Source organism: Microcaecilia unicolor, chromosome 9, assembly GCF_901765095.1.
Source record: "Microcaecilia unicolor chromosome 9, aMicUni1.1, whole genome shotgun sequence".
In the NCBI taxonomy this organism is placed as follows: Eukaryota; Metazoa; Chordata; class Amphibia; order Gymnophiona; family Siphonopidae; genus Microcaecilia; species Microcaecilia unicolor.
In genome coordinates, this window is record NC_044039.1 from 136,304,337 (window position 1) to 136,329,837 (window position 25,501).

General features: G+C 42.3%; 1 protein-coding gene across 1 annotated transcript in view; it reads left to right on the forward strand.

The window, feature by feature from the left end:
- RGS6 (regulator of G protein signaling 6) overlaps nucleotides 1-25,291 on the forward strand; it is a 495,104-nt gene extending 469,813 nt beyond the window's left edge. Inside the window, exon 16 of the mRNA XM_030214495.1 lies at nucleotides 24,562-25,291. Within this exon, the coding sequence (XP_030070355.1) occupies nucleotides 24,562-24,612 (51 nt within the window). The 3' untranslated portion in view covers nucleotides 24,613-25,291. The remainder of the gene's footprint in view (nucleotides 1-24,561) is intronic.
- Nucleotides 25,292-25,501: the final 210 nt, after the last annotated feature.

The window sequence follows — 25,501 nt, forward strand, 5'->3', positions numbered from 1 at the left end:
CCTAAGCATTTTCTGTAAGATTTAGACACGTTATATAGAATATACTTAGTTGATATCCCAGCGCCCAAAACTACATGCGTTCATTTACATTCAATGAAAATGTGGCAAAAAATCCCTGCACATAGATTTACGTAGACTGGGCCATATTCTATAACAGCGCGTGTAAATTTGGGAACGCCCACAAAACACCCATTTCCCGGCACATTCCATGCCCCTTTTGAACTGTGCGCTTTAGAATTTAGGCACAGTTCATTACAGAATACACTTAATTCTAATTATTGCCAATTAGTGCTCATTATTGCTTGTTAAGTGCTGTCAGCAATACTGATTGACTTGTTAAATCAATTAAGTTATGCACATTGTTATGGAATACAGCCTGGCAGTACTTCCCACCCCCAGCACACCATCATATCCAGCACTTCAAAAATAAATGTACTCAATGGTAATCGCAGTTACCGCTGGGTTAGTGTGGGAGCCCCTACCGCCATCTCAATGGGTAGTAATAAGCGATCCTTCCAAAATGGACGTGCGGCAAGTGCTTTACTTGCATCACGGCCAGTTCCTGCAGAAAAGCAAGACCTAACATTTACCCACTGCGGTAAAAGGGGGCCTTGGCGCACGTCAAAAACTCACGCCAATGCCAGCCCCCCCCCCCTTTTGCCGCAACTTGGTAAAAGGGGCCCTAAGGGGCATGTTTACTCAAGGACATTAAGATTTGGAGTTAAAATGGATTTTAGTGCATGGTAACTGCAAATCTAACGCTGTTCTTTTTTGAGGGTATGTTATTTGCAGATCATGAGATAATGTAGTCATTAGTGCTCAATAACTGCTAAGATTTAATGTAGAAGGCACTTAGGGGGAGATTGTATATATGGCATTTAAAACACTAGTGTGGAAATCAATGCCGACTAAGTGTATTCTATAAGCGGTGCCTAGATTTAGGCGCAGTATATAGAATACACTTGGTTGATATATCCTTCTACATGCCTCCATTTACAGTGAAAATGTGGCATAGATTTATGCACACTGGGCCATATTCTATAACTACACAAGTAAATTTCGGAATGCCCATGAAACGCCCATAACCACGCCCCTTTTTGCCTGCATGCATGAGAAGTTAGTTGCAGTTCATTACAGAATGTGCTTAGCAAGCTGTGCATGTAATTTCTAATTATTGGCAATTCGTGAGCATTATCGCTTGTTAAGAGCCGTTCTCAACACTGATTAGCTCGTTAAGCCAATTAAGTGCGTTGTTATTGAATACACTTGGATTTTGGCGCAGATCTTTAGGCACGCTATATAGAATCTGGGGTCACGTAGCACCTCCTATATAGGAGGTGCTACGTGAGCCAGCCTTCACTCAGCTGTTATCCCATCAGTGCACATTACCTAGAATGCACTGACAGCATATCTCCTGATATACAGCCGGCAGTGGGCGGCACTTTGACTGCCCGCCACTGGCGTTCAAACTAGATATTCAATGTCAGGCTGTTTCCAGTGACCAGCATTGAATATCCGGGTTTTTCAACACCAACTAGCACATGACCAGTTAAATCAATATTCAGACTTAACCGACCATGGCTTAGCGGGCAAACATAGGCCTGCTTTTTATGCAGCTTTATTTGCCTTCTAAGATTGGCTGGTTATGTTCTGAATATCAGAACTTAACCAGTCACCCCTGGAATGCCCCCCACATCACCAGCTTTTTTTGGTGCTAACTAAGCATTTTCAGCTACGCTAACCGGTTAAATGTTGTTGAAAATGATGGGTTATCCACTGATACGCAAGTTAAACAGTCAGCAGCCATTCCCTGCCAGTTAACTGGCTTTGTTTCCATGCCCATGCCATGCCTTCTCCCAGAAAAATTCCCTATTGCATGTACTAACTGGTACATTACCACAGAACGCCTTGATGCGGTCATGCAGTAGCCCTGTTATCGTGCATTAAGGGCTTTTAACACCCTTTCGTAAACCTACCCTTAAGTGCATGTGGAACTGTGGACAAGGACAGGCCTGGAGCCATGATAAACGTGGAGGGGCATAATCGAACAGGGCACCCAACTTTTCCTGGGGCCGTCCTCGCAGGACGGCTCTGTGAAGGGGCAGGGAAACCCGTATTATCAAAACAAGATGGGCGGCCATCTTTCGTTTCGATAATGCGGTCGGGGATGCCCAAATCTCAACATTTAGGTCGACCTTAGAGATGGTTGTCCTTAGAGATGGTCGTCCTTGGTTTTCAGCGATAATGGAAACCGAGGTCGCCCATCTCAGAAACGACCAAATGCAAGCCCTTTGGTCATGGGAGAAGCCAGCATTTGTAGTGCACTGGTTCCCCTCACGTGCCAGGACACCAACCGGGCAATCTAAGGGGCACTCCAGTGGACTTCATAAATTGCTCCCAGGTGCATAACTCCCTTACCTTGGGTGCTGAGCCCCCCAACCCCCCCCCCCCCAAAAAAAAAACCACCCCCACAACTGTACACCACTATCATAGCCCTTATAGGTGAAGGGGGGCACCTACATGTGGGTACAGTGGGTTTCTGGTGGGTTTTGAAGGGCTCACAGGTGGAGGGGGATGGGCCTGGGTCCGCCTGCCTGAAGTGCACTGCACCCACTAAAACTGCTCCAGGGACCTGCATACTGCTGTCATGGAACTGGGTATGACATTTGAGTCTGGCATAGAGGCTGGCAAAAAATATTTTTAAAATTTGTTTTTTATGGTGGGAGGGTGTTGGTCACCACTGGAGGAGTAAGGGGAGATCATCCCCGATTCCCTCCGGTGGTTATCTGGTCAGTTCAGGCACCTTTCTGAGGCTTGGTTGCAAGAAAAAATGGACCAAGTAAAGTCGGCCAAGTGCTCGTTAGGGACGCACTTCTTTTTTCCATTATCGGCCGAGGACGCCCATCTCTTAAGCACACCCCAGTCGCGCCTTCACTACGCTGCCGACATGCTCCCCGTGAACTTTGGTCATCCCCGCGACAGAAAGCAGTTGAGGATGCCCAAAATTGGCTTTCGATAATGCCGATTTGGGCGACCCTGAGAGAAGGACGCCCATCTCCCGATTTGGGTCGGAAGATGGGCGCCCTTTTCTTTCGAAAGTAAGTCTGAGAGTCACACAACGGGTTAAAGGTGATCATAAAAATAATTTATTAACATGCCGGGAGTTGGGAGAAATCTTATTCACTTTACAGGTAGGAAGAAAATACATACAACAGCCAGTTCTTAAACTCACAGTGTCTTCCTGTGGCCAGGACTACTGTCTCTCATAAACAGTATATTCAGCTTCCCTTGAGCTTGGAACCCAGAGATAAAGTTCTGTTTCTCCCTAGATATTAGTTACCAACTGACCATGGGTTGGTTTCTACATAGTTCTGCAAGGCTCCAAGATGAACTTGGCCTACCTGGATGTAGTGTCTGTAAACATCTGGGAATCATATGTAGGTGGTGGAGGCATTCTTGTCTGTGAACCTCCTCAATTTAGCTGTGCCCTAAGATTTTATTCTCCCTGAGCCACACCCTCCTGGCTCCGCCCTTCCTGTGTCGTCACCCTTTTGGTGGGAATGTGAGGTTTAAGGTGGTTCTGCCACTGTGACGGAGTGTCATTAAAGGGAAGCTCTAATGTCCTATAGACTCCCTCACAGTGCTCTTTATGTGAATTATGAAGTATAATTACTATGGGGCTATTTTACTAAAGGACATTAAACCCTTAAGGGTCTGTTTACTAAGCCACGCTAGCAGCTTCCATGCAGTATTGCTGATAGCCCATTCAAAGTGAATGGGCTGTATCAGCACTAGCACACAGCCAGCCGCGCTAGCAGCTTAGTAAACCACAGCGGTAATGCACAGTTACCACATGCAAACTGACCACCACAGAAACATGTTAAAGCATTTTGCAATATTTTGCCTGTTTGTGGGGCCCTTTTATTAAGGTGTGCTGAAAAATTGCCTGTAGTAGTGTAGACACGTGTTTTGGGCGCACGCAGAATCATTTTTCAGCGCACCTGCAAAAAAATGCCTTTTTCTAATTTTTGCCAAAAACGGACATGTGGCAAAATGAAAATTGCCCTGGGTCCATTTTGAGTCTGAGACTTTTCCGCCAGCCATTGACCTAGCAGTAAAGTCTCATGCCGTAACCGGGCAGTAATGCCTACTACTACTACTTATCATTTCTATAGCGCTACAAGGCATACACAGTGCTGTACACCATATATAAAAGACAGTCCTTGCTCAAAGAGCTTACAATCTAGATAAGACAAGTAAACAGACAGAACAATTAAGGGCAAGGGAAAAAGAGGTGAGGATAAAGGACAGGGCAAGTGAGTTAGGTATCAAAAGCAGAGGTAAAGAGGTGGGTTTTGAGTTTGGACTTGACAACAGCTAAAGACGGGGCTAGACGTACAGGCTCGGGAAGTCTATTCCAGGCATGAGGTGCAGCAAGATAAAATGAACGGAGTCTTGAATTAGCAGTAGAGGAGAAAAGGACAGATAAGAGAGATTTATCTACAGAACGGAGTACTCGACTGGGGACATAGGGAGAGACAAGAGCGGAGAGGTATTGGGGAGCAGCAGAGTGAATGCACTTATAGGTTAATAGGAGAAGTTTGAATTGAATATGGAAATGGATGGGGAGCCAGTGAAGTGACTTAAGGAGAGGGCTAATGTGGGCATAGCGACTTTGGCGGAAGATGAGTCGCGCAGCAGAGTTTTGGATTGATTGAAGAGGAGAGAGATGGCTAAGAGGGAGGCCGGTGAAAAGTAGGTTACAATAATCAAGACGAGAGGTGATAAGAGTGTGTATAAGGGTTCTGAGAATGCTCAGAGATGTAAAGAAAGAAATTACAGGTTTTGGCGATCTGTTGAATGTGAGCAGAGAAGGAGAGAGAGGAGTCAAAGATGACCCCAAGGTTACGAGCAGATGCCACTTGATGCGTGCCCAATACGCGCATCCGAAAATCAAAATTATTTTAGGATGCATATTTCAGACATGTGCCAAAAATGAAATTACCACAAGAACCGCATGGTAGCTGGGTGGTAACTCCATTTTTTACACTCGTTGGGCGCGTGTAGACGCTCATGCGTCTTAGTAAAAGGGGTCTCTCTGTGAGCTAATCTGCAGGTTATCGATTTTTTAAAAATATTTTTTGGATGAGGTGTATCATGGGCAGAAAGTGGGCATTCCCGCATTATCCAGCTAGCTTGTTAGATTGGTGTGCCCTAACTAGATGAGCAGAGATAAAATGGGTACAATATCACCTCCTAAATAGGAGGGAGTAAGTACCTCCTGCATTAACTCTATGCAGGTACCCTGAGCTAATGACAACATTAGCACACAACCTGCAGTAGAATATTTTTTACAAAAACCCCAAAAGTGTGGTACTAAAGGCCCTTTTACAAAGGTGCGCTAGTGTTTTTAGCGCGTGCATTAAATATGCATGCACTAAAAGCTAGAGCAGCCCATATATTCCTATGGGCAGGGCTTTTTTTGAGGGGGTACTTGGGGGTACTGAGTACCGGCACCTTTTCCATTGTCTGCTAAAATAGACCCATGGACCCCAAGTTTTAATGAAAGAGCTCAGGCCTTACACACCAATTCTGTCTTTGTCATAGGTTTTGTGACTGGTTGCAGGGGGCCTGGCTATTATGGGGTGGGTCCCTCGGTGATCACCCCACTCCTGAAAGGTGGCCTAGCATTTGAGTATCGGCACCTTTTTGTGCTAGAAAAAACACACTGCCTATGGGTGTCTCTAGCATTTAGCACATGCTCAAATAGCGTGCATTTGTAAAAGCCCCCCTAAATTTTGGTTTAGTGTGCAGTGAAATCCCACATTAAGTCCAGATCCTAGCATACGTTTTGAAGCAGGCAAAATCAAAAAGTTGAAGATTTTGTGGAGGTTTTTTTAAGACTGACGATTTGAGATATTGGGCTGGATTAACACTACTCTTAGTGCTGTTAGGCCTTGGAGGCCTTTCTCCTCCATTAATTAATTAAAAATCTAATAACAGTAATAAAAATGTTTTTGAAAAAGTTCAAAATTGTAAAATTATAAAATTGAGAATGCTATCAGAGTGACCATCATAGTCTTATAGGTCCAGCCTGTTTCTGAAGTGGTTTTGGTCTTGTGACCAGTGGGTACATATCTCATATTTTTCAGTATTAGAGATAAACAGAGCAAAAAATGAATTCACAATTATTACAGATATGTTATTCTGTTGTGATTTAAAGAGGAAAGGAAATGAAATGAACTGCTCCAAAATTGAATACTGAACAAACTAATCAAAAATCAAAGGTTTTTCTCTGAAAACTGTAATCAGATTGGAAATTTAGCTTTATGGCTTTTTATCCATTGTTATAAATCTGTATTTGGGTCTGTACATAACACTCTTGGGTGCCTTCTAGTAAGTTAAGATGTGCTGAGGTCAGTACTTTAACCATGTATAACTGCTTACAAGTTTAATGTGACAAAGATATAAACCACAGTTCTACTAACGTATGAAACCAGCACCATCAGTCTTAGGGCCTTTTACTAAGCCATGACAAAATCTGGGCATAATGCATGCTAACACATGACTTTACTGTGTGCTAAGCCCATTTTTAACTCAGCAGTATTGAGGCCATTTTTAAAATAGCTATTAAAAACTCTGCAGCTCCTGAGCTAATTTTTCCATTAGTGTGCAGGACTTGCAATAAAATTAACATAATACCACTTACTAGATTAATGCATTTCCCCCCAGATTCTACATAGCGCCAAGAGATCGGTGCCAAAATCCAAGTATATTATTGTGTATTTCCGTCCCTTAGCCCCCCAGGGAGGGAAAGCACTACAGCCCCAACAGCTGGAAAAATAAGAAAGAGAACTTATAATAGGCTATCATGTGAGACCCAAACTGACAGTACAGGCCTTAGGCCTAGCCCTTAGTAGCAGGCCAAGCATAGGAAGGCATATACATTATATAACAACAACTTAATTGGTTTAACAAGCTAATCAGCATTGATAACAGCTCTTAAGCAATAATGAACACTAATTGGTCATTAGAATTTATTCGCACAACTCGCTAAGTGCATTCTGTAATGCAGTGCGCCTAACTTCCAACATGCGCAGGCAAAAAGGGGTTATGGGTGGGGAAATGGGCATTTCATGGGCATTCTGAAGTTTACACATGTAGTTAAAGAACATGGTCCACTGTGCCTAAATCTACGTACCAGGATTTAAGCCACATTTTCGTTGGTGTAAATAGAGGCACGTAGTTTTTGGCACTGAGATATCAACTAAGCGTATTCTATATACTGCGCCTAAATCTAGGCGCTGCTTGTAGAATATGCTTAGTCAGCATTGATTTCCATGCCAATTTTTTAGACGCCATATATAGAATCTTCCTCTTTGCGGTAAGCATTTTCCTATGCACTAAGCACACATTAGTGCTTAAAAACACTTTTTAGTAAAAGGGTCTCTTAATCTGTGCAACACTACAGACGTTGCAGTATAGTTTTGACTTCCATGGATTATAAGAGAAAATAATTCTCTCTACTGGCTGCATCTAATACAACATCCCCAGAATTCTAGAGTATATATGGGCCGAAAGGTGGGCGCCAGAATTTGAATTCAAGCCTCTGATCCACATGCAACTTAATTGCTTTATTGGGTCAACTATTGGTTAATTGGTGCAATTAGTGTTAACAAGCACTTGACACTAATTGGGGGTTACACGTGGATCTCTGATCCGCACACTTCTCCACCAATCATGCCTAACTGGCCTCACATGGATCTTAAAAGGGGGTGTGGCCATGAGAATGTAATGGCCAGATCAGGGGCATTTCTAAATGTCAGGTACAGTTTTACAGAATTAGGCCATTCTGCACCTGACATTGGGCGTGGGAGTTACACCCAGGGCTACCAAGAAGGGGGGCAAAATTCCCTGGGCACAGCCTCCAAGGGGGTGGGGGGCCCGGAGCTGGCAAGTTTCTTCCTGCCTGCCTGCTTCCAGGTCTGTCTCTCTGCTGCTCCTGTGTACCAGGACCTAGATGACTGTATTAACGTGATAACATAAGTATTTAACCCTAAATGTCATTTCTTGTCCATCACCAATTTATCTCTTTTTAATAAAAGGTTTTTAAAGCACCCCTAACCTAGGTTAACTAATAAGTACAGCATTGATGACGACTGTAATTTTTTTACTTTTGCATGCTGTGGTACTTGCTTGGATGAGCTTTTCTTTTTCTTTTTTTTGTATGTTTTTTCATTTGTGGTGTTTCTACTAGTGTCGATGAGTGATGTTGTTGTCTTGCTGTTATGCTGTGACATACATATCTGACGTAGCAATACTGTGCATAAGCTAGTTTTCTCCAGTGCATTTTTCATGCTCAGGCTTAACATAAAATACACACGCATAAACACACCCCATCTTGCCTTTTTAATTTGTCCTCTTTCTCTACCTTTCCAACAGCTTCATCCAGAGCTTCTTTTAGGACCTGTAAAGCAGTCATTGTGCATTGGAAAACAGTAGAACAGTAACACTATCCACAGTATCAATGGTCTGTTCTACTACCTTTGGATAGCGTGTCAGGGGCGTTCCGAAAAGTTGCACATGGAATTACATTATTTTGCCTATCCACGTCTAACTTGGACGCTGGCATTTACACCTGGTTTCAACAGGTGTAAGTCCAGCACCCAAAAGTTAGGCATGGGATCCACGCCTAAGTACTATTCTATATGTCACGTGTCCTTTATAAAATAGCACGTAGCACCAAGTTTTTTCAGCACCTAAGATTTGGCACCATTTATAGAATTTCCCCCAAGTGCGTAAATGCAAAAAACAGCCTAACTGCATTCAACACATACCTGCTTATCTTAGCACATATTCGCAAGAGAGGTGTGCATATGGGCGGAGCTCAAACTTACACATGTATCAACCACATTTTGGTGTGAGCATTTACACCTTCAGTGCTTTCACCTAACTTTTAGGCATGTATAACCCCAGTTATGCTAGTACTCTGTAAAATAATATAGGACCTACATTCCCTTAGAGCAGGGGTTCTCAACCCAGTCTTCAGGACACACCCAGCCAGTCAGGTTTTCAGTATACCCACAATGAATATGCATGCAAGAAATTTGCATGTTCTGTACTACCTACGTTGTATGCAAATCTGTCTCATGCATATTCATTGTGGTTATACTGAAAATGACTCCAGTTGGCCCCTACGTTCTTTCCGGCCAATATTCAGCCCATTAAAGGCAGGCCGACTCAGTGCTATGATCGGCGCTGAGCCCAGATATTCATACTGGGCCATTTCTGGTGACCGGCACTGAATGTCCATTTTTTTGTTTTTGATTTTTGGATTATTTTTTTTTTGGTTTTTGTTCTTTGTTTTTTTTTGTGGCCAGCTTTAACTTAACCAGCCAAGTTAATATTCAGTGCTGGCTGATTAAGTTTATAGTGGCCAAAGATAGGTCTGCTATTTATGCGGTCCAATTTGGCCGCTAAACTTCACCAGTGAAGCGCTGAATATTTGTGGCTAGCCAGTTATATCGTGCAATATAGCTGGTTAGCCGCTATATGCTAGATGCTATATATCATGCCTAAAAAATTGGCACAGAAAAAAAATACACATAAGAGTATTCTATAAAGTACGCTTAAATTTAGGTGCAGTTTATAGAATATACCTAGTGCCCATCCGTACGACTAAAATTAGTCATGGCCAGTTATGCCAAATAAAACTTGATATAAATGTCAACACCTAAATTAGACTCGGATTGGGTATATTCTATAACAACATGATAGTTTTAGGAAATGCCCACAACCCGCCCATTCCACACTCGTGGCCACACCCCTTTTTCAACTATGCGCCTTATAATTTACAATTACTGTCAGTAATTGCTTGTAAATTGGCAATTTTCAGCGCTGATTGGTTCGTTAGCTAATTAAGTTGCACACGCAAATCCAGAATATGACCGGATTTGCAGGCACAAGTTAAGTGACACTATATAGAACCCAGGGGTTTGTGCTATGCACTAATATTCAGTGGAGATTACTGGTTACCTCGCACTAAATATTAATGCTTAGCTTTCTACGTGCTATTTAACCAGCCAGGAGCTGATCCTGTCCAGTTAAATTGGGCTGAAGATCCGCTGGCTTTTCTTCATTTGTCCATTCAGCTCCATTTATAAATGGAGATCTCTGACTTATTGGAGCTTCTTATGCTAAACCCTGGCGTCTTCATTCAGGGTCCCTTTTACAAAGCGGCAGTAAGCCCAATGTGGGCTTACCGCAAGCAAATCTGGAGCTACATCTGTCCCAACACGGGTACCGGCGATAATTCTAGCCCTGATGTGTGCCATTTCCTGCGCTAGTGAAAATCGGCCTATGTTTTTTAGCATGGCACTAACCTGGTGGTAATCAAGCAGCACCATACACTACCCAGTTACCGCTAGGTTAGTGCGGGAGCCCTCACTGTCACCTCAATGGATGGCAGTAAGTACTCCCCACCCCCCGCATGGCCACGTGGTAAGAGTGGTCTTACCGCATGGCCTTCTCTTTTTTTTTACCTTTTTACCTGCTGAGGTAAAAAGGGCTTCAGTGTATGGCAAAAAAGGCCCTCACCGCTTACGCAGGGCCCTTTTTACCACAGCTTGGTAAAAGGACCCCTCAATAAAGTCTTCAGTCAAGTACAGCTAAGCTTTCTGCAGGGCCTTGGAGAGAGCTGGACAGCATAACCATATCTCAGTGTGCCTTTTCAACATATCTTATCTTGGCGTGCCTTATGTGTACAGAATATTTTGCGCACTGCAGCTTTAATTACTATCAAATAGCTGCACATAGCAAAACTCAGAGCTGTGACAATACAGTGGTGCAGGAAGTTTTGTTCAGCTTTTTTTAGAAGGGTGAGGCGAAGACAACAGATGTAAGAACTATATTCCACTTAAACAGATGCTCCTGGCCTTAATCTGAAGTATTATAAGAACATTAAAAAAAAAAAAACATGATGAATCAGGCCGAGGTCCTTTGATCCCATCAGATAGTGGCCAGTGTGGGTCACAAATACTTCAAGTTAAAAAGATTTTAAAGGGAAGTTTAGTAAGCAGAACTCAAGGCCACACTACACAGATCCAGGCTGTGTTCTTTTATGAAACACTGCATCCGAGTCCTGGACTGCACATCAAGAAAAAGATTTTTTAAAAAGGAACATTTAGCTTTAGGGAGGCAGGCTGACCCTTCATGTTTCTTCAAAGGTCTCTGTTTTTTTGTTTTTACATTTGTTTTGTTTGCTATTGCAAACTCCAGTGGCCGCTTTTTTTCTGTTTTTGTTCGTTTCGCTTACCTACTTTCTGCCATTAAAAGCACAAACTGCTCTGAGCTGAAGATTTTTTTCTGTATTTTCCTTCCTCCTCTTCCTTTTTTTTTTTTTTAAGCCTGAGAATGAGCAAGGTCGTAGAACTTCCCTAGAAAAGTTCACTCGCAGTGTGGTAAGTTCTTTCTTTCCTCAGCCTTAAATTTGCTAATTTTTTTAATGATTATTTGCTTGTATCTTGTTTCAAGTCTCCCTCTAAAAAGGAAAAAAAAAACCAAAGGCATTTATCATATTTCATGAAGTGACCAAAGTTCACATTGATATTAGTAGCAAACAATATTAACAACAGAAGAGCTAGGAGTTTAAATAGCATGTTAGAATGAGCATGATATTGCTTCGTTTGGCACGGTGGTATTGCACTTTCTGGTTTATTTTCATAAGGATTTTCTGGAAGCCAATGAGTAAATACCCTTAGGGAAAACTGAGCCGCTATTAAAATTGCCTCTATTTAGTGACCCCAATATCGGAAAAGTGTGCAAACTACAGGGGAAAAGGTCAGCACTAGAGCAATCCCAGCAAAATTGTATGGAGAATTTATTAACAACCTTCCAGCACGGACTGTGGGCCTGCAAACTGGCAAAAGCAGGACACTTTCAAAGGAATATTCCCCTTTGCAAATGAGTTTGCAATCCTGTAAATGCAAAGCTATCATGGAAGAAAACTTGAAATCTGATCTGTGGTAGACGTAAGTTTAATCATGTAACTTCCCTTTTGCAATCTCTTCATTGGCTTCCAGTCGAGGCTCGATGTAAGTTTAAGCTCTGCACTCTTGTGCATAAGTTGTTTTACGTCTATCTTCCAGACTATCTAGTGGAGTTATTCGTTGTGGGCAATGTAGGGCGTTCTGTTAGATCTAGGGATCGTTGTTTGCTTTAGTTTCCCACTGTAAAAAATGTGAAATACAAATTTTTCCATGACTCTGGCTTTGTTTATTGTTCAGCGCAGTCCTGGAATTTCCTTCCTTTGGAGCTGAGATTGACGATGTCTTATGTGAGATTTCGAAAGTTATTGAAGACTCAGGACTTCTTTTAGCAAGCGTCGGTTAGCCCTACGCGGGTTACTGCTTGCTATAATGGAAGTACCACCAGGCTACCGCAGCAGCCCAGCGGTACTTCCACCCCTACTGCACCATCATTATTTTTGTAGCTCCGGACTGTACCTGGCGGTAGTCAAGCAGTGCTGCGTGCTGCCCAATTACCACCGGGTTAGTGCGAGAGCCCTTACCACCACCTCAATGGGTGGCGATAAGGGCTACCCCCCCCCCAAAATGGCTACGCAGCAAGTGCTTTACTTGCTGCCCAGGCATTTCCTGCAGGAAAGCGAGACCTTCCCTTTTACCAGCTGTGGTAAAAGGGGGCCTCGGCGCTTGTGTAAAACACACGCAGGCACCGGCCGCCTTTTTGCTGCAGCTTGGTAGAAGGGGCCCTCATTTATTTGCTATCTAAAATAATTAGTTTATTGAAATTACTTGGGGCCCTGTTTACTAACCAGCACTAAGGGTGCGTTAGCATTTTTAACACACATGCTAATAATTAGGACGCACTAAACGCTAAGTTGCCCATAGGACTATATGGACGACTCTAGCATTTAGCATGTGCTAATTTTAGCGTGCACTAAAAATGCTAGCTTGGCTTAGTAAAAGGGGTCCTTGATGTACTAAGTCAGCTTAGATAGATTATGAATGATGGTGTAGTGTTTGCCTAGTTTTATTTTATATTGAAATCTGCATTGGTCCTTTGGTGGTATATAGTGGAATAGAAATTTTATTGTATTGTATTGTAAAATTGCCCTCAGAACTACTGTAGGGACCCTTTCTTGGGAGCAGTTCTATACGTGGGTACCACCATTTCAGCACCGGATACAGCGCACTGAGAGCCTGTTCTATAATGAAACCTGAGCACCCAGTTTCTGTTATAGAGAATATTTAGGGGGTTCTATAAATTCGCACTTAGATGTCATATCAAAAATGCCCCTCTACAAGTTTATCCCCATACACTTTATGACAAAGACCACTGACCATTTTCATAACCACCTTCTAGATTGACTCTATCATGTTTATATCTTTTTGAAGGTACAATCCCCAGAATTGTACACAACATTCTAAATGAGGTCTCACCAGTGTCTTATACAGGGGCATCATCACCTACTTTTTCCTACTGGCCATTCCTCTCCCAATACACTCAAGCATCCTTCTAGCTTTTGCTGTCAGCCATTCTACTTGAGTGGCCACCTTAAGATCATCACATACGACCACCACATGTGATCACACCCAAGTCCTGCTCCTCTTTTGTACAGAAAAGTTCTTCGCTCCCTAAACTGTACTGTTCCCTTGGATTTTTGAAGCCCAAATGCATGACCCTGCATTTTTTAGCATAAAATCTTAGCTGCCAAATTCTGGACTATTGTTCAAGCTTTGCTAGGTCTTTCCTAGTGTTATCTATACCGTCAGGGGTGTCTATCCTATTGAAGATTTTGGTATCATCTGCAAAGAGGCAAACTTTACCAGCCAGCCCTCCAGCAACATCGCTTACAAAAATTTTTAAATGAACTGGCCCAAGAACAGAACCTTGTGGCACATCACTAGTAACTTCCCTTTTCTGCCAAAATTAATAAGGGCCACATAGGGTTAAGCCACTGGTCAACTGATTCTACCATCCTGTCTTTGACAGTGGCCAGTTCAAGTAACTTGAAAGTACCCGTCATCTCCCAATGCTGGCCCAAGAACTAACCTTGTGGCACATCACTGGTAATATAGCTTCCTGATGAACATAATGTAACCCATGGTATATATTTTACCTGGGGAGGGCTCAGGGAGTTGGAGCAGACATCTGGAGTGCCTGCGGGTGGGGGTCGCGGTGGTATCGATCCCACCTCGGGTGCACTCGGTCCGAGCTGCTCTGGGATCGGAGAGAGCAAGTGTCAGTATTTGGGAGAGCTGGGTATGAAAATGGCTGCAGGGGCAGGTGCGACACTGTGATGGTCAGAGATATTGTCGATGACATCACGAGCACAAGTGCAATTGCCCTAACAGAGCCGATGGCTCCAGAGGTATTCTTTCCCCCTAAACCAAGCTCTCCTCTTCCCCCATTCTCTATTTCTATGGATAACACTCTCATCCTTCCTGTCTCATCAGCTCGTAACCTTGGGGTAATCCCTCTCCTTCTCTGCACATATTCAGCAGACTGCTAAAACCTGTCGTTTCTTTCTCTATAATATCACCAAAATTCGCCCTTTCCTTTCTGAGCACACTACCAGAACCCTCATCTACACTCTTATCACCTCTCGCTTAGACTATTGCAACTTGCTTCTCACAGGTCTCCCCACTTAGCCATCTCTCTCCTCTTCAATCTGCTCACAAATTCTGCTGTACGACTAATAATCCACCAGTGTCCTTATTAGCCCTCTCCTCAAGTCACTTCACTGGCTTCCTATCCATTTCCGCATACAGTTCAAACTCCTCTTATTGACTTATAAGTACATTCACTCTACAGCTCCTCAGTACCTCTCCATTCTCATCTCTCCCTACATTCCTCCCCAGGAATTCTATTCACTGGGTAAATCTCTCTTATCTGCACCCTTCTCCTCCACCGCTAACTCCAGACTCTGTTCCTTTTATCTTGCTGCACCATATGCCATCTCTGGCCGTCTTCAAATCTAAGCTAAAAGCCCACCTTTTTGATGCTGCTTTTATCTCCTAACCCTCATTCACTTGTTCAGAACCCTTATTTTATCATCCTCACTTTAATATTCCCTTATCTCTTATTTGTCCTGTTTGTCTTTCCTAATTAGATTGTAAGCTCTGTCGAGCAGGGACTGTCTCTTCATGTTCAAGTGTACTGTAGTAGAAATGGCACAATTTCAGGCGCATGCGCCGTGAGTTCCAAGGAGAACTGCATGGACACCTTCACACTAAAATTAATATTTAAAGAATTTCTATAGTGTCAAAAAAATTTTTAAATAAAGAATTAAGGTGTGGGGAGCTTATAAATGTGTGCTATGATGTCATCTGAGCTCCGTTTGAACATAGATGAATGTACATAAGTACATAAGTATTGCCATACTGGGAAAGACCAACGGTCCATCAAGCCCAGCATCCTGTTTCCAACAGTGGCCTATCCAGGTCACAAATACCTGGCAAGATCCCAAAAAAGTACAAAACATTCTATACTGCTTATCCCAGAAATAGTGGATTTTCCCCAAGTCCATTTAATAATGGTCTTTGGACTTTTTCTTTAGGAAGCCATCCAAACCTTTTTTTTAAACTCCGCTAAGCTAACCGCTTTTACCACATTCTCCAGAAACGAATTCCAGAGTTTAATTACACGTTGAGTGAAGAAATATTTTCTCCAATTTGTTTTAAATTTACTACATTGTAGCTTCATCGCATGCCCCCTAGTCCTAGTATTTTTGGAAAGCGTAAACAGACGCTTCACATCTACCCGTTCAACTCCACTCATTATTTTATAAACCTCTATCATATCTCCCCTCACCCACCTTTTCTCCAGGAAGAAGAGTCCTAGTCGCTTTAGCCTTTCCTCATAGGGAAGTCGTCCCATCCCCTTTATCATTTTCGTCGCCCTTCTCTGCTCCTTTTCTAATTCCACTATATCTTTTTTGAGATGCAGCGACCAGAATTGAACACAATATTTGAGATGCGGTCGCACCATGGAGCGATACAAAGGCATTTTAACATCCTCATTTTTGTTTTCCATTCCTTTCCTAATAATACCTAACATTCTATTTGCTTTCTTAGCCACATCACACTGAGCAGAAGGTTTCAACGTATCATCAACAACGATACCTAGATCCCTTTCTTGGTCTATGACTCCTAACATGGAACCTTGCATGACGTAGCTATAATTCAGGTTCTTCTTTCCCACATGCATCACTTTGCACTTGCTCACATTAAACGTCATCTGCCATTTAGATGCCCAGTCTCCCAGTCTCGTAAGGTCCTCTTGTAATTTTTCACAGTCCTCCCGCGATTTAACGACTTTGAATAACTTTGTGTCATCAGCAAATTTAATTACCTCACTAGTTACTCCCATCTCTAGGTCATTTATAAATATGTTAAAAAGCAGCGGTCCCAGCACAGACACCTGGGGAACCCCACTAACTACCCTTCTCCATTGAGAATACTGACCATTTAACCCTACTCTCTGTTTTCTATCTTTTAACCAGTTTTTAATCCACAATAGAACACTACCTCCTATCCCATGCTCTCCAATTTCCTCTGGAGTCTTTCATGAGGTACTTTGTCAAACGCCTTCTGAAAATCCAGATACATATCAACCGGCTCACCTTTATCCACATGTTTGTTCACCCCTTCAAAGAAATGTAGTAGATTGGTGAGGCAAGATTTCCCTTCATTAAATCCATGTTGACTTTGTCTCATTAATCCATGCTTTTCAATATGCTCTGTAATTTGTTCTTTACAATAGTCTCTACCATTTTGCGCAGCACTGACGTCAGACTCACCAGTCTATAATTTCCTGGATCTCCTCTGGAACCTTTTTTAAAAATCGGCGTTACATTGGCCACCCTCCAATCTTCCGGTACCATGCTCGATTTTTAAGGATAAATTACATATTACTAACAATAGCTCCGCAAGTTCATTTTTCAGTTCTATCAATACTCTGGGATGAATACCATCCGGCCCAGGAGTTTTGCTACTCTTCAGTTTGTAGAACTGCCCCATTACATCCTCCAGGTTTACAGAGAATTCATTAAGTTTCTCCAACGTCAGCTTCGAATACCATTTCTGGCACCGGTATCCCACCCAAATCTTCCTCGGTGAAGACCAAAGCAAAGAATTAATTTAATCTCTCCGCTGTAGAGAGTTGTATTTGGGAGTTCCTGGGGTGTATAAAGATGCAGATTTTTACATACTACTGCTTAAAGCATGGCTGTAAGGTGTTCTGAGTGATTAAAGTTTAAACAGAGGGTTTTAAATAGTGAAATTATAATGTTTTTTGAAAGGTTAGGAGCTGTGCAGGGATCTGTGTAGGCAGGCTATATCCATAGAATCTTATGGCATGAATCTGATTGGCTGCCCTGCTGACAACAAGAACTTGTTTCTAGGGGAAGTTTAGAACTTCTGGAAAGATGATAGTTGGATTGGAAAGTAAAAGACTCCCTTAGTCCTTCCATTTGTTTGCTTAGATTTATTGGCCTAGTGCTGAAAATAAGTGATAAGCTCATAACTTCTTTTCCTTGCCCAAACTCCACCCCTGTTGCTACCCACTTCTTATGTTCCTAAACTGAATAGTTCAGTGAAATTTTGAGTAAAACTGTATGCACTCAGCCCTAGTAAATTTTCAAAGAGGTCAATTTATAAGCATAACTCTCAAAGGAGTCCTTTTCCTAAGCTGAGGTGAGCACTAACATGTGCTTACCGCAGGGCATACTGAGTCATCCCACTGTAGTTTGGGAATCAGCGCTCACTTTCCATGTGCTAAAATATAGAAAATATTTTTTTAGCTTCGGGGGCTTGTTTGGAGGTGGAGAGTAGGAACGAAGTTGCATTACCGCGCACTAAGCTGCGGGAAAAATGGCCATACAGTAGTGGTGAGGGATATCTTTCCCGCACACTAGGGCCCTTTTTACCTCAGTGGGTAAAATGGCCACGTGGTAATATAACACTTGTCACGTGGCCATGTGGCAGGGAGTAGTTACCACCACCCATTGAGGTGGCGGTAAGGGCTCCTGCGGTAATCTGTCAGTAACCGAGCAGCACAATGCCCGATTAACGCCAGGTTAGCACCACGCTACAGAAAAGAAAATTCCGGAGCACTGGAAATGGTGTGCCCTACACTTGGACCTACCGCCGGCGGCCGCATTGATCTGGCTGTAGTTCCAGATTAGCGAACGGTAAACCCGCATTTGGCTTACCGCCGCTTTGTAAAAGACCTCCTAACTGATTAGTGTGTGGTTAGCGCTGGATCCCTTACCACCTAGTAAATAGGTGTCAGTAAGGTCTGCTGCTCTAATGGCCAGATGCTGACTGGGAAATTTACACATGGCCATTAATTGAACAAATGGAAATGCAGCCATTTTACAGCCGCACTAAAAGTGGCCTCAGCACATGGGAAACCCATGCACTAGTAATAGAGCAGACCACTTTTTAGTGCAGCTTAATAAAAGGGTCCCAAAGTTGAGAGTATAACCCCTTTGAATATGGGGCTCATAGTATCTACAGTAGAGTGTACTCTGCAGTGGCGTAGGAAGGGGGGGCAGGAGAGGCGGTCCGCCCCGGGTGCACGCTGCTGGGGGGTGTCGGCTCCGCTGGTTCCCTGCTCCCTCTGCCCCGGAACAGGTTCCTGTTCCAGGGCAGAGAGAGCAGGGAACCAGCGGAACCGACGCAGCTCCCAGCAAGTAAGACTGCACTCCGGGGGAGGGGGGTTGCTGCGTCGAGGGGGGTATCGATGCGCCGAGGGGGGGTATCGGGCTGCACCCGGGGGGGGGGGGTTCGCAGCGGCAACCCGCCCCAGGTGGCAGCTGCCCTCGCTACACCACTGGTACTCTGTATAACTGAGAATCGGATATGCATTGAATGAAATTGTAGAAAGTATTGTATATATATATTGGGGCCAACATTCAGACCGTGGGAGTTAGACTGGCTAACTCCCCCAGTTGGCGCTAAGCTCGGATATTCAATACTGGGCCATTTCCAGTGTCCGGCATTGAATATCTGGTTTATTTTTGACCGGTTTAACGATAACCAGCTAAGTCGATATTCAGACTTAGCTGGTTATCTTTAAACTGGCCAAAGACATACCAGGTTTTCATGCAGCCAAATATGGCCACGAAACCCAATATAAAAATCAGCAGATAGCCACTTATATCAGGCAATATAACCAGCTAGCCGCTAGCCAAGGATATTCAGCAGGGGATAACCGGTTATCCCCTGCTGAATATTGGCAGATAGCCAGTTAAGCACTATTTAACCGGTGAGCAGCAGTTCTGCCCAGTTAAATAACGCTGAATATCGGAGGGATTGTCTTTTAGAATGTTAAAGGACAACTATCGTGACTTATCAGTGGGTAGCTGTAGAGTGTTCAGCGGGGTGTGAGAATCTCTTCATTGGATACTAGTTAGATATAAAGCAGTTTTCTAATAAAGGAAATCCTACATTTCATCTGCTAGGTGAATTATTTTCTTGCTGAGAAACAGAAGTATTGGTGTTCCCTTGTACATCGCCTTTCTTAGAGAGGGGATAAACCAGTATCACACTCTTCTCACTGCTGGACACAACATAGATGTTCTCAGCAACTGAGAAACTCAATTTTCACATCAGTGTACCTGCAGTCTACTCTGTCTTCTAATTTGTATCCAGCCAGGGAGATTATCTGTTGAAAGGACACAATAGTTCTCTTTTAAGTACTGTTCTGCAACAGGCCTGTGCACATGCAACAGATCATTTCTGGTCAATCAGATGTAATTGATGTTGCTGTGGTCGATAATATTACAAAGGGACTGACAAATACAGCCAAACAAGAAACAGTCTGAAACAGTACATTAGTAATTAATCAAGCATTTTGTAAAGAAAGTGACATCCTTTTATAGTGGAAGCACAATAGAAAATGATTTAAATGTCTAGTGGGTTTTCGCTGCTCACCAGTGCTGTAGTCACAAATTCAGACATGCAGCCACTAGGGATATGCACAGGGGGAAAAATGTTCATTTGGCCTTTCATCCTACTTTTTGAACTTTTTTGTGGTTTGGTTTACACATACACGTTAATTTTAAAAAATGAACATATGCAAATCAAATTTGTGTTTTTTAATTCATAGGTTAATGTGCATTAAATTGATTGTCTATGTGCTAAATTTTTTAAGGTGTGCTAACAAACCAAGATGTCCTTTTACTAAGCTAAGGCCAAAAGTGGCAGCGTGCGCTTCGGCTGGTCTTTTCCACGCGCTAATGGCCAATTTTCCATTTTCTGGCCATTAGCACGTGGTCAATAACAATGATTAGCATGTGAGCCCTTACCACCACCTATTTTGTAGGCAGTAAGGTCTCAAGCACTAATCCTGTGCTAATTAGTTAGTGCACAGTAATGAAGCTTCGCTAACTGATTAGTGCAGACACGCCCATCCCCAGACTCCCCCTCAGGAAAAATAAATAAATGCTATTTTTTTACTGTACCAGTAGCACATGCACACATCAAAAATACCACAGGACGCCTCAGCACTCCCCACAGTATGCCATTTTAATTTGCGGTAAGCATGCATCGTTTAGTTTTCCTGAAAGGGTATTGTTCTCTCCAAGCATACTTTTTACTTTCTGATCATCTAATGGCAAACTGACTCTCTTGCAAGCTTTATTGTTTTGCCTGTGTGGCAAGTTTTTCTTCAAATTCTCTCCTGGCCTGGCTTAGTAACGTTTTAAATGTAATTTTCCAGTGCTTACATACTTTCCTATTTTCCTCTGTAGGTTCTGCCTTTTATTTTTTTAAAGGATGCCTTTTTGTTTTTAATAGTTTAGCTTAATTTTCTTGAGGGGGGCACTAAATGGTCCCACATTAACAGTGTATTAGTCAGTTACCATGCAATAAGTATAACACGGTAGCTGGCGAATGCTTCCATGCCCATTCTGTGCCCACGCCACGCTCCCATAATGAAAAATTCTAAAACATTTAGCAACACACAGTTTAATGCCCAGCAAAACAGGTGCATTACTGAAAAACATCATAATGCAGTCATGCAGTAGACTGTATTCGCATGATAACCAAGTGTTAAGTGCTTTACACACTTTAGTAAAAGGGTCCTGAACTAATTAAAAGACAAAGCTATTCTAACACAGAGTCTGCATCGCAGACCAAAAACAAGGAGCAATCTCTAATAGTATAGGAGTGCTTTTACAAAACTGTGGTGAAAGGGGACCTGTGCTAGTGTCAGCATGTGTTTTATGACGTGCGCTGAGAAAGAAATGGCCATGCGGTAAGTGAACCACTTACCGTGCGGCCATTTCAGGAGGGAGCAGCTTACCGTCATGCAAACACCAGCACTACAATAGAAAATATTTTTGTAGCGCCAGAAATGGTGAGCACTGGGGGGGTGGCCTAATATAGTTCCTGTTTGGCACGCAGTAAACGCATGGTGGGCTTACCGCCGCTTAGTAAAAAGGCCCCATAATGAGGTCTTCGGTGCTTTAGAAACTGGGACTATGGATATGCAAAGCCTGATTTTGTATTGAATGATTATTCAGAAAAGAGGATGTCCAACCTGGATGTTCACTATTTGCAGTACGTTTTATAAAAAGCTTGTAGAAACACCTATAAGGACTTAGGAAAACCCCAAGTATTTGACAGCACACAGAGGAACAGCCATTTTGTAAAGAAACACATTAAAAAAAAAGAGTGACATCACTTGGGGCTTTGCAAGTGTAAGTAGTAACACTTACATGTCAGTGGCTGATTTACAATCTATAATAGTTATTTTAGAAGGCTTATTTGTGCTTGGCATGTATAAATACCAGAATTTACATGTGGATAGCACATACATGTGTTAAATTCCCTTTCAGAAAGCCTATATACATGAAATCCACGGTACATAGCTATTTCAAGGGGCTGTGGTTGGACATGATTTCAGTGAGGCTTAGGCACAATAAACTCCACCTGGTCAATAATCAAAATGACTTAACTGGCTAGAAATGGCCACTGACCAGTTAAATTGCCTGTTCAGGGCTATCTGCTAATTTTCAGCGGCTCTTAACCGGTTATCACTGTTGAAAATTAGCAGTTAGAACTAGATTCTATATATCACATCTAAAAAATCAGCACCGAAATGAAATATCCTTAGGCATATTCTATAAAGTACGACAAAATTTAGATGTACTATATAGAATAAAAGAATAAGCCTAAATTTCTGCACAGTTTATAGAATACGCCGAGCATGCGTCCGTGTGACTAAATTTAGTTGCGGGCAGTTACGCCAAGTAAAACTTGGTATAAATGTTGACGCCTAAATTAGGCATGGACTAGGTGTATTACAATCTTATCAGGAGCTTAATGACTGTTTGGATAAGTCTGATCGTATTTTATACATTTGCTTATAAGGAATAATAGTTACATTAAAATCGATAACAAGATACTGAATTGGATATTGTGGCAACGGTATGGTGCTTGGACGTTGCATCATCTCTGTCAAAATCAACAATTTCTGTCATTTGCAGACTTGCAAAAGGTGTATGATCTACCTTCCACACAATTCTTTTAATGGCTGTAGTTACGTATGTAGTGCTATACATAAATCCAAAATACCTGTCTGATTTGGACATTACTTAGACTTTAAGTACATAAGTACATAAGTACATAAGTAGTGCCATACTGGGAAAGACCAAAGGTCCATCTAGCCTAGCATCCTGTCACCGACAGTGGCCAATCCAGGTCAAGGGCACCTGGCACGCTCCCCAAACGTAAAAACTTTAGATGCTATGATTCAAAAGGAGGGCCTTTAACACATGCTGGAGCACGATTTTATAAATTATTCAAATAGAGTAATCTGTACTGTAAACTGAGGGTGTTTTTTTGTTACATTTGTACCCCGCGCTTTCCCACTCATGGCAGGCTTAATGCAGCTTACATGGGGCAATGGAGGGTTAAGTGATTTGCCCAGAGTCACAAGGAGCTGCCTGTGCCTGAAGTGGGAATTGAACTCAGTTCCTCAGGACCAAAGTCCACCACCCTAACCACTAGGCCACTCCTCCCAAGTGGAACAAGTATGAGAGCATGATCTGGGTCAACAGCTATCATCATTGCAGTATACTTCACAATCAGCAGCATTACGTCAGACTTCTTACTTTCTGATTCATAAATGATATTGGATGCCTTATAAAATGTCTAATACCCACAAACCAGGCTCCAATCAGTATCCCAAATAGATATCTACATAATCTGCTTCAAATGTCCACCACTATTTTGGATGAAAATATACTCAAAATATATAGCAATTCTTAACTGATAGACCTCAGCAGCACCACTCCAAGCTCTCAGATGTTCGTCGCTCAAAGCTTTACGTATTTACTCGTCATCGGTCTTTAATTTAAATTCTACTCAATCATTTGAAATATAATTTAAACCAAAAGAGTTTTTAACTTAAAGACTTAGCTTAATAAGTGTTCTTGAAGAACAAAGTCAGCAAGGGGGCTGCGTTATCCAACATGCGCTGTTTTCGCTTCATGGCTTTATCAAGGATCCACCCCTTATGCCGCAGACATCAAAGTCTCTACTATGTCTCTATTATGACTCTACTGTGTCTAGGCTTCCAATGAAAAAAGATAGCCGCTGTTGGCATTGCTCACCAGATATTGGAACCTTGTCGCATATTGTATATTCCTGTCCACTGCTTTTTCATTATTGGGCAGCAATTTGGGAAATGATATCCAAAATATTTCAACTTACGTGTAAGCTCATCATTTGGAAGTCACTCGGACTTGCCAACCCACTTCCTCAAAAAAAAGCAGAGGAGGTTATTTGACTTCCTCCTGATGGTTGCCCTAAAAAATTATAAATGATAATTGGAAGAATGTTGCATAGATAGCAGAGCATTACTGGTGAAATTTGGTATGTCTTTGTTGTAAATGGAGTGGAGGAGTGGCCTAATGGTTAGCACAGCAGACTTTGATCCCCACTGCATTTTCTTGTGACCCTGGGCAAATCACTTAACTCTTCATTGCCTCAGGTACAAAAACCAAGATTGTGAGCCTGCTAGGGACAGAAATAATGCCTGCTTATAATTGGATTGAAAGCCACATTGAACCTGAGCTCTGTTTGGGATAATGTGGGATACAAATGTCATAATAATAAATACGAGAGGGCTACATTAGAAAAACATTCCTTGGTTAGGGCCAGGCTGAATGTCTGGAAGGCACTGGATTTGTATGTTGCTATAATGTAGTTTTATGGTTTTGATTCGTATTGATATCTGCCCATTGCTTGTTATTTGTTGATTTTGGTTATGGTTTATGGTAGAAAACTAATAAAAAAAATATTTGAACTGTAAAAAAAAAGTTGAATAAATATATGCATATGCTTTCTCAGCAGAGCAGTGTGAGGGAATCTGTCACTAACACTACCTGTGCTGTATCTGCTCTGGGGTAAAGAGGGGAGGGCGGGGTCATCCAAAATTTGACAGTCTACCATTTTAGTAAGAAATTAAATTCACAAGAATCGTCTGTGGCTGTTCACTCATGGTCCTTGCCATTTTTTTTTGTAGGGAAAGTCTCTGACATCCAAGCGCCTCACAGGTCTCATGCAATCGTCCTGACAGATGCAGCGAAGCAAGCAGTCACTGACAACATGAAAGACAGCTATTCTTGAACTCCAGGAATAATTTTTGCTTTGGAAGAAGAATGGGCCACTGTGAGAGAGAGAAAAAAAATGGAGGTCAAGATAGGTCAGCCCCATCGGAGGTGGTTCTTTTCATAGTTTACATCAACACTTTCTACTTGTACAGCTTTGTAATAATACTAAGTTGCAAAGGTACTTTTCTGTTTCTAGCTTGATTGAGGAGCGCATTTTACTGTAAATGGAGGGTCAACAAAGGCAGATGATTTCTTTTTTTTTTTTTAAGAATTCAGCAATAACAGGCAACTAGGTGAAGAAGAAACCAAGTAAGGTTGGTATTAAACTTTAATCTCCTCACTCCCTAGTTTAGTATTTGCAATTGATTCTTCCACCGTTAGGAATTTGTGCCCCATTGCTTACCATTTAGGTCCAATAAGTAAACCTCGGAAAGCTGCTACTCCTTAAACATTTATGAAGCATTGTTTCTGTGCTCTCACTCTGCAGGCATTTCGACTTTCACTTCACTATTTAAATGATTTATTCAAAGTCCTTGTGGGCTGCACTAGTTTTCTTTCAAAGATCATCTGGCTGGTCCAAAGATAAAGGTACCAGGCCAGGTTACACATGTCCATTTACAAGTTCATTGTATACAATCACAATATATGCTTTCTGCTGGGACAGGTGGGGGTGGGGGTTGGTTATTGCAGTTAACATGGATTTCACTGGTGGAACTTGTTAAGTCCAATCCACTGGTACATTTAGATTTGATTTATTTTTACTCATCAGTAGTTCACATGTATTCTTTTTATTATAAAATCTTTCCAATTTTAGACATAAAATAAATTAGTTTGCCCAGGAGCATAAATATC